The sequence below is a fragment of the Dendrobium catenatum genome, unplaced genomic scaffold (genome assembly GCF_001605985.2).
Source record: "Dendrobium catenatum unplaced genomic scaffold, ASM160598v2 fragScaff_scaffold_1468, whole genome shotgun sequence".
NCBI classification, from domain to species: domain Eukaryota; kingdom Viridiplantae; phylum Streptophyta; class Magnoliopsida; order Asparagales; family Orchidaceae; genus Dendrobium; species Dendrobium catenatum.
In genome coordinates, this window is record NW_021319930.1 from 1,044,707 (window position 1) to 1,054,972 (window position 10,266).

Genomic DNA, 10,266 nt, shown 5'->3' on the forward strand with positions numbered 1-10,266 from the left:
TAGAGTCTCCAGAAATAATTCTCTTCTTTCCAAAAAAACCACTGCCATAAGCATCACCACTGAACCTCTTCCTATTAGCAGTCAACTGCTGCTGAGTAGCCATCAGATCATTCTCTATCATACGAGCTCTCTCCACAAGCTCAAAGAAATCAGAAATATGAAATGGTACCATAGGTTGCCTCACACTATCTCGTAGTCCCCTCAAAAATCTATAGCACTTCTCAACAGAAGTACTCACCAACTACGGAGCATATCTGGCTAAAGTAGTAAACTCTGTCTCGTACTGCATAACCGTCCTGCTCCCCTGAACCAACCTCAGAAAAGTCTGCTGCATTTATTGCCTTATAGAAGGAGGTACAAACCAAGATCAAAATACTTCAGAAAATTCTTCCCAAGTAATCAAAGAGTTTAGTTTACCTTGGAATTTCTCCTCCTGCTAGCCCATCCACCAGCGCTCTACCTCGCCATCCAACAGAAAAACTACTAATGGTCCCTTTCTATCCGGAGGACATTGCATACCGTCAAATATCTTTTCCAACCTCCTCAACCAATCCTGTACTGCTCTGGGCTCAACAGTGCCCTCAAACCTCGGAGGCTTCAATCTCAGAAACATCTATAGATGTCTATCTACATCTTCAGATCGAACATTATATACTCTAATCTGAGTCTCGCTCATCATCTGAGTAACCAATGTAGCAAACTGCAAAACTGTATCATAACCAACTACTAGGGCAGTACTGTTCACAGGAGCTGCCTGACTAGCACTCTGCCTATCAGTCTTATCTGGGTTTGGCAGATCCATAATCACATAGAATGTAATTATGCACATGCATATAAAACAACAATAATGAAAATCCAAGCAAACCAGAACTACCCCGACAGACTTACAGATTAATTCCTATAGCTCTGTCTTACAATCAAAATTCCAAAACTATTGTTCTGATGCCACTAAGAATTGTCACAACCCAACCCGACCGGAACGAATCCCTTCGCATCGGGCCGCGACGGAATTGAAATCCAGGATCTAGCTTTGGAATTTGCTTCAAATTTTCTTCCAAATATCAAACTTACAGAAAATACAGAGCTACTATAAACATCAAATATACATAACAATATACATAATAGTTCATTTATATTTTCTTCATTCATCAAAATAATCATATACAATACAGTGCATGGCTACAGGCAGAAAGAATATAATAGAAAATCCATGACTGTATAAAAATCAAAAGTACAAAATACCTAATCACTGATCAGACACTAAATGGCTAGTTCAAGACTTATTTCCCTTTCTTAGAACCTGAAAACCATGCAGATAACAAGGATGAGCTAACATCTCAGCAAGACTACACTTGCCAATCAAAATCTCCAGAAACACACATCAGAAGTGTAGCCGTACAGAATTCAGATAATCATGCATAAATCATATAAGCAGACAGAATACAGATACTTGATCAAATAGAAATCAAATCACAAATGGAATTCATTTCATATAACAGAATATTCAAGTCAGATTTCTCAGAACAGACAGAATTGTACATAACAAATAGAATCGTACAAATCAGATTTCAAATAAGATAAAATCACATTTCACATATCAAATAACAAATAACATATATCGCATATCAGATTCCCAGACCCTGACAGAATCTCAACGGATTCTGGCCACTTATGCCTCCCTTCCCTGACACAGATAGAATCTTAACGGATTCTGGTCCCTTATACTTACAGCACCAGAACTTGTCAGATATATAAAATTTTCAGAACATAACTTATTTTCAGATTCCTTGACCCAGACAACGAAATCACAAATGATTCCGGCCTCTTATAACTCCCTTCTAATATCACAGCACATCAAAACATTCAAATTTACAAATCAAATTTCGTTAAAAAAATCGTCAGCGGCATAACAGCAGTATACGAAAATTCCACAGAATTCACAATTTCATAAATTTACTAAATTATCACAGAAAGCAGAAAACATCATTTCAAGACTTTCATAGTACTGACGAAATATTTTTCAACATCCCGATAATTCACTATACAATAAAAATGCTGCAAAATTCAAAATACCTGATGAAAATCTTCCAGAAAATACACAAAACGTGCAAAAACATTGTCTCGGAAATATACCAAAAGTTACACAGTAAAATATTCACCAGTACAAAATAATACCAAATTTTGGCTAACGGAAATCGAATTCAAAACAGAAAAGTCATCAAAATTCATATTTCTGAAAATTGAGAAAGGCGGAATGTGCCTTACCTCGAGTCGGCCAACTTTTCCAACTACGGTGACTGATGAAAACGGATCGAAGTCACCCAAAATCCACTTTTTCTCCTTTTTCCTTCATTTTTTCTCTCCTGAGCTTTCTCTCTCTTCAAAAATATCTCAATCAAATATATACACACGCAGATCGTACGGGAAGAATCCTATTCGTCACGGGATGATTTGCCCTCTGGACAAGCTTCGTTCAGACGAGGTGTATTCGTTCCTATACGACTTGCTCTCTGGACAACCTTCGTACGAACGAACCAAATTTCGTCCTGGGACGAACCTCCCAGTTCACAGATCCTGTACTGATCGTCCCAGGACCATCCCACTTCGTCCTGGACGATCCTAGAAGGAAAAACAAGAAAACTGGCTTTCACACCACGCATGTTGATTCAGCCCTTTAAACATTTCTTCCCTTTGAGTAGGATTTCTTAGTCTATACCCTTTTGCTAGTCCCATTTTAGAAATGGATAATGTACGATCCTTAATCGAGAGTCTTCTCAGGTTCTGGCCTGAGATGTAATTAACCACGAGGGCTTGCGCCCGTTGGAAACTTGGCCCCACATCTAATAAACCCCGCTCGTGCTATTGTATCAGGTGGGGGAAACCCGTTCTAATCAGGTCGTGTATATTACTACCCATCAGGGTGTGTTGGTGAGAGCCTCTATCCTCAATGATTAGTCATATGAACGATCTAATTTGTCCTCCCATCGACCTGTTTGTGTCGAGTGTAAAGGCCTACGATCGTTTTGTCCTACAGGATAGTGCAACCATACCCTTTGCATTTGAACCCCATGAGCGGTGCTCTTTCGGAGGTCCACAGGGCATACACATTAATATAAATTAAAATAACAAGTCCTTAAAAAAGATCTAATGCTCATTATTGCTCAAAAGAGATACAATCCTAAAGAAAAATAAAACCTAAGAGTCAAAGATCCCCTTTAATTACAAGCAAAAGAAAACCTATAAAAAAGTCTTAGGTAGGCCCTGTCATCACCAAAAAAATAAAGAGATCTTCCAAGAAAATGAGAACACGAAAGGTGAAGAACCCAGGCCACAAAAATGAACTTTAGCATGATTAACTAGAAAAAAAAAAGAACAAAAAAAATGTGAAACACCATAAGACAGACAAAAAAATACCACTAAGAATTAGTTGGACCCCCACCATCACTTACACAAAAGGAGCTAACAAAAACAAATTAGAAAGAAAGAAAAAACACAAAAATCAAACACATACACACCCAAATCCAGAAAAGCAACCCAAACTCAATATCAAAGCTTACAAACAAAACCAACACAAGACAACCAAACTCTCACCACAACACCACCCAAAGACCCAGAGCACTAGAGCCAGAACAACCAACCCAATCAAACAAAAGCAAAGAGAACAATCAACATAGGCAACTAACAAAAGCAAAAAAGATGAAAAAAAAAAATAATTACTTTATAAAACTGGTCCAAAATAATTTATTTTTAAAGCCATTTGAGATTAATTAATTTCGTTATTTGCGTGACAAAAAATTTATATTTTGAGGAGATTTTTATTTTTTTTCATTTTTAATAATATTTATATTAGATGGTTTAATAACTTGAATATTCAACATTCCACTTAAAATCAAAATGAAAAATAAAAAATAAAAATCAAGAACATATACTTAAAATATTTCATCATCTCAAAAGAAAACTCAACGCAGCTCATCTTGACTTGTTGGTTGGGAGCTTTGTCTATCAACCAAAAGATCTTGACGTTGAGCTTTACATATATATGTGTATGAATTTACCTTAATGACTCAAACACGTTGGAAAAAAAAGGCTATAAGAGGCAATTTTTTATCAAAGCTATGCTAGATCAAGACAATTTTCTAGCACAACTTGCATTACAGATCTGAGGAGGCCAGTTATTTCAAGGAAGTGCCTCTGATTACCTTATCAAATGAAGATCTTCATTTAGGTAAGAGAGCCGAGCTAGCTCGCAAGCCACCTCAAACTCAACTTATTAATGAACTAGTACGTCGATGTTGTTGAGCCACAAAATTAAGCTGGAGTCTATATTTGAGCTCCATATATTATGTAAGCTCGAGCTCAACCAACTCAGCTCATAGACTAATTTAGCCACTCAATTAATTTTAAATGCATTTATAAATTTATTTTAAATTAATATTATATAATATATTTTTAATATATTTCAACATCTAAAAAAATGAAAATTATATTTTAACTAAAAAAATCAAGCTCAATAATCAAATCAAGCTTAAACTTTTCAAAATGCTCAAAATTAAAATTTTTTTAACAAGCCAATTTTGAGCTTAGTAAATAAGCTCAAGCCGAGCTCGACCTCGAGCTCAATAAGATATAAATGAGCTCAACTCAATTAAGCAGATAATAAACTCGACTCGACCTGACCACACTCTTAATAACTACTAACCATAATAGGCTACTCTACATTTCAATTAACATCAATGGTTTCAAATTAAATAAAGAGTTTTTGTTAAATATAAATGTATATTGTATAATTAAGCTTACGCCAACTTTAGACTATTAGTATTCGGGTCAAAAATGATTTTTTTCGTGTCACTTTCGGGTCAATTTCGGGTTGGCGGGTCAACCCGAACCCGACCCGATTTTTAAAACGGGTTGATTTCATGAACCCGAACCCGACCCGTTTCGGGTTTGGGTTGACCCGAACCCGGATTTTTCCGGGTCGGGTTCGGGTCGTGTTTCGTGTCATGTCAAAAATTGACACCCCTACAAAAAATTCTGTCCTTTTCATCCTAACACTAAAATCTTATTGAAGGTAAAACTAAGGCTCAGTTTGGGACGGCTTTCTTTCTACTTAAAGTTATTTTTAGAAAAAAAATTGATTTAAAAAACATTTAAAAAACCATCCCAATCAAAGCCTAAAATTTTATTTCGAACAGATTTTATGTTGCTTTATGAAATATTTTTTTAGTACAAAATTTTCAAATTAAAAAATTTTTGTATTAAAAAATTATTTCATAAAATAGTAAAAATACTGCTGCAAATGAAACCTAAATAGATGCTCATCTACTTATTTATTATTTTGCATAAAAATCATTACTTAAATAATATCAGGAGGGATGATTATTTACTTCTTAGCTTTTGTTATTTTTCATTTTTTAAAGTAGCATTCAAACATAATTCCAAATTGAGAAAACTTTTTTCAAACAAAATCCATATATACATCAGAGATGTAGTTGTCCACAGTTCAGCAAATCTACATCATTTTAACTATAAAGAACAAGTCATAATATTCAGAACCTACCAGATGTTACAAGGGCAAAGATTGGAAGCACACAACAAATTAGAAGAGAGATTGAGCCACAGCTTCTGCTGCTACTTGGATTATCAGATCCAAAATCTGTGCTTGAACTTGAGCTACCAGAAGAGCTGGAGTTGAGCACTGTTGACCCTGATGAACCTGAACCCGAGATCGAACCAGAGCCGGTGCTAGAAGCAGGGTTGAAACCATAAGCAGGGTTGAAACCAGAAGCAGGATTAAAGCCGTTGGCAGGATTCAAACCAGTAGAAGGATTTAAACCACTTGCAGGGTTGTAACCAGCTGTGGGATTGTAACCGTAAGTAGAACTGCATGGTGCAGGCAAATGTGTCAAGTTAAATTGAAAATACAAAAACTAATTTCACATATTGGCTGGAAGAAAGGATAAATTATCCATTATTCTATTCTGAATTACTACAATAATAAAATAGATTTACACAGATATAATAGAATTCATCAAAAACGGTAATTGGTGGCCAGAAAATTCAAACTATGAATTTTAGCTATAGAAAATGGAAGAGAAAACAAGCAGAAGCAAAATATTTTTCTTGATTTTATTCTTTGAATCAAACTGAGAGAGCTTTCTTTTCAAGTAGAAAAGACCGTTTTCTTTTCAGCTAAACAATCAACAACTGAAAAGTATATGAATGCCACTCTTACCTTGATGATGGATAAATGCAAGTTGATGTGCCTGCAAAAAATCAATTGAGTATGAATTTAAGTTCTGAAATATTCATAAAAAAACAAAATACGGCCTTTCTTTAGTTTTTCTTACTAGGATTAACAGTAACAATAATGGCAGTTCCTCCAAAATCGCAGCTAGATGGCATCGGATTCCTTTGATAATAGTTATTGAAAGCATATGATGCATGGGCTTGCAACGTGTTTGGATTGTAGCAGCTTCCTGTCTCTTGTATTGCTGAGCAGTCAGCCCCTCCCATCCCACAAGCATAATCTAAAGCAACCTGGAGTGCAGAATCTGGCAAACCAGGTTTTGCCACACACCAAGTTTGTCCCAAAGTGGCTGGCGATACAGGAACTGTTCCAGGATTAGTAGCTGGATTGTTGAATGGTGGTGCCATTGATGAATAAGGAGTAACTGGATTTGTGGCAGGAGTTGTAGCGGGGTTTGTCACAGGCATTAATGGAGGTGGGAATATAGGATTTGTTGTGGGATTTAGCATAGGATTTGTGGAAGGAATAGTTATCGGAATATCTGTCGGATTTGCGGGGTTTGTAACAGGATCTGGCATTGGGTTTGTGGCAGGAACAGTTATTGGTGAATTTGTAGGATTTGCAGGGTTTGTGATGGGTGTTGGGTAAGGATTTATTGAAGGGAACGTAATTGGTGAAGTTATAGGATTCATTGAGGGATTTGTGGGAACAACAGTGGAAGGGTTGTTAGCGGGTACGGTGATAATAGTTGGAATTGGTGTCGGAATTGTCGACGGAACTGTGATGGGCATCGTCGTAGGGTTTGTGGTATATGTGTCATAAATTGCTTCTTTGATTGGTCTCTTCTCTTCACCAAGAAGTTCTCTATGGAAAGATTGGTAGGATGGGTCATGAATAAAAACCCCAATAATCCTATGTTTGAGTTCAGGATTGATAATTAAGGACCTTGATATTTTTTCCATGAACTCAGATACACTAAGACCATCTGGTTCTGAAACAAGGCTCTTTAAATTCAAAACAATGGGGACATCAATGTTAGGAAGAAGAGAGCAAGTTAAGCTTGCACTTTGGATGACATGGAAGAAGAAACCATCTCCTAAAGTCAGGCCTGCAAGCACCTCAACAGTGAGAAAAGATTGAGAATGTCTTAAAAACTTAATGATCTTTTGCAGATCCTTCTCTGAATTCTTAGCTAAGTTTTCAAGGGTTGGCAAAGAAAACATGACAGAGATCTTAATATTCTTATCAAGCCCACTAGCTTTCAAAGCAGATTGAACTAAATGCAATGTTGGTAGGAGAAGTAGAGGGCTATCTTCAGTAAAACTAACAATTAGGCTACTAATGCTCATTTGAAGATCTTTTTGGACCCATGAATTGTCCAATAATTTGGACTCCAGAAACCTTTTAACTTGATGCCTGGAGAGATCAATTGAAATACCGGAGCTGAAGACATAATCTAACAAGGCCAATGGCTTTGCAAGGAAAACTTCCAACCGCATATTGGTCTCTAGAAACCTTTCTGCTTCTATTGTTGACAATGGGGTCAAGCTGTTTTGGCTTGCTTCATGGGAGAAACCAACAGAAATATCTACAAGTAGAGATCAATTGCACATTAATCAGCCTCACAGCCAACAAAATAGTATTTGATTTTGATGATACCAAACACAACAGCCTTAGATTTTAGGGTTTATAATGTAGTCACAAGTCGTCATCTTTTATACTGTAGTCACAATTCTTTACCATCAAAATCATAGTGAAATTTACCACGCAACAACTTCACGTAGCCATTAATTGCGTGAACATGTATTCAATGCTTGTGTTTTAATACATTAATCCTCTTTTCTATTTTATGCTCTTTCTCACTCTCTGCGTTTCGATTTAGTTTCGCCTAGTCCCACCATATATTTCCCAAACAATCAAACTAGGATTCCCGCTGGAAAAACAGAATAAGAAAAACATGTTCTTTGAACTACTACCATCCTTCTTCTATTATGCTTTAGATGATAAGATAATCTAAAGAACTAACATTTCCCAGAAGAAAAGAACTGAAGCTACTAATAAGATCAGTTTTACATTCAGACTCAAATGTCTTGTTTTACAATTTTTATATTGCTAGAAGGATGAAAAGAAAATGGTTTATCCTATATGCTTATATGAGTCGAAGAATCCAAAAAAGATGAAAACTTTACAGTCCTTTGCAATGATAATGATCCGAAAACTAACCTGTAATGTGAGAGCTGCACAGAGAAACGAGAAGAGAAAATATGAAGCTCTTTGCCACAAACCTTGAAGCCATTATAGCAAGATTGGGTTTTGGAAGAAGAAGAAATCCGCCATTTGTAATCTACGCAAACACTAGTGGAAATTTGCAACTGGGCGAGGCCCCGTGGTTTTTCCCATTTTTGGGTTTTCCACGTAAAAACTCTTGGTGTTCACTCTTTCTTTCTGTTTGTGTGTTAAACTTACGTGCAACGCTCGGACGCAAATTTACAAACTCTACCGCCGCGTATTTTCTAACACGCAACAATCTTAAAAACACTTTTTGAAGAAATTTAGCAAAGAGAGATATTTAGTAATCAGATATATGAATATTTATCTTTAAAAATATATTATTTATGTAAAAAAACTTTTTATTATGTGTTGTAACATGTAAAACAATAGAGAGATATCTTTGCATTATATAAAAAATATCATATACATATATCAATTTTGTTTAAGTTAAAATCAATCTTTGATGTGATTCTTCTATAATCTTTTGAGATCTAAACTTTTGTCAAAAGCTATGCTTAATCGGCTAAAGAATTTAACCCTATAAAAACACGTAGTTTTGGGATTCCAAATGGTGGTCTCACAAGCATTACCAAGCACTAGTTTCATATAGAATGAAAGGATAGCTTTAACGTCTAAAGTCAAAGATTTTGTCAAGTGCGCATACGTGGGTGGATTGATCTTATCTGAGAGTTTTTATTGGGTGCCGAGTGCGGACGTAGTTCTGTATGTGCGTCCGCACTCGGCACCCAATAAAAACTCCTTATCTGAAAACAGAATGGCAAAAGAAAGGCTGCGTTGGTGACAATTAAGCAAGATGAGGTATACAAAGTGAGACTTCGCTTGCAATTTGTCATGTGAGGTTCTCTTTATGTAGAAAAGATGTTTCATAAAGTACAAAAATTTGGCAAAGAGAATATAAAGATAAGTTCATTAAGGAGCAATTAAGGTTATGTTTGGGATAACTTTTTTTACTATTTTTTAAAGCAACTTTTTAGTACAAAAATTAAATTTTTGTACTAGAAAAATGTTTTAAGAAATAGTAAGAAAGCCATCCCAAAAGAATCCTAAAAAATAAATAATTATGCTCAAGAGAATTTGACCCATATATTATAAGATTGTGTTAGTTCTACATTGGTTTTTAAGTTAGAAAATTAGAGCATGTAAATATAAAAAAGAACAGCGTGAAAATGTTATGGGATCTTGATCATTTATAAAAATCTATCAATTATTATTATTATTATTGTTATAAAAATTATACTAAATAGATGTAGGAACTTCAATACAAAATATTTCTAAAAAATTAAAACAAGAGAAAAAGACGTTGATGAAACTAAGGTTTGGTTTTTAAGGGCTTTCTTACTGCCTCTCAAAGCAATTTTTTAGTACAAAAATTTTTAAAATAAAAAATATTTACACTAGAAAATTATTTTAGGAAGCAATAAAAAAATGTCCCAAATAAAGTTTAAGATTGATCATGAACACATCAATCAATAGAAACTTGCTTGAAATGCACGAGTCACCTCAAAATCATTTGCTTGATTAAATAATAATTTTCATATTTCCAATTGTTAATCTTTTATTTTTTTTTATCATTTTATTAACTCAAAGTATATTTATCGTATACAAAAGATTTCTATATTGCTCAAATACAATGAATGAGTTAAAATTTCTATATTTCTCAGCAAGTTTAAAATTAATTTTAATAGAATATTAATATTATCCAATCTTAATTTACTTAATAATATTAG

General features: G+C 34.9%; 1 protein-coding gene across 1 annotated transcript; it reads right to left on the reverse strand.

Annotated features, from left to right (window-relative positions):
- Positions 1-5,430: 5,430 nt before the first annotated feature.
- LOC110109970 (mucin-2) lies at positions 5,431-8,582 on the reverse strand. The gene is made up of 4 exons (XM_020841223.2): positions 8,471-8,582; positions 6,348-7,835; positions 6,233-6,263; positions 5,431-5,880 (listed from the first exon to the last, which is right to left on the reverse strand). The coding sequence occupies exons 1-4, from the start codon at positions 8,541-8,543 to the stop codon at positions 5,547-5,549; spliced, it is 1,926 nt and encodes a 641-aa protein (XP_020696882.1). The 5' UTR covers positions 8,544-8,582; the 3' UTR covers positions 5,431-5,546.
- Positions 8,583-10,266: the final 1,684 nt, after the last annotated feature.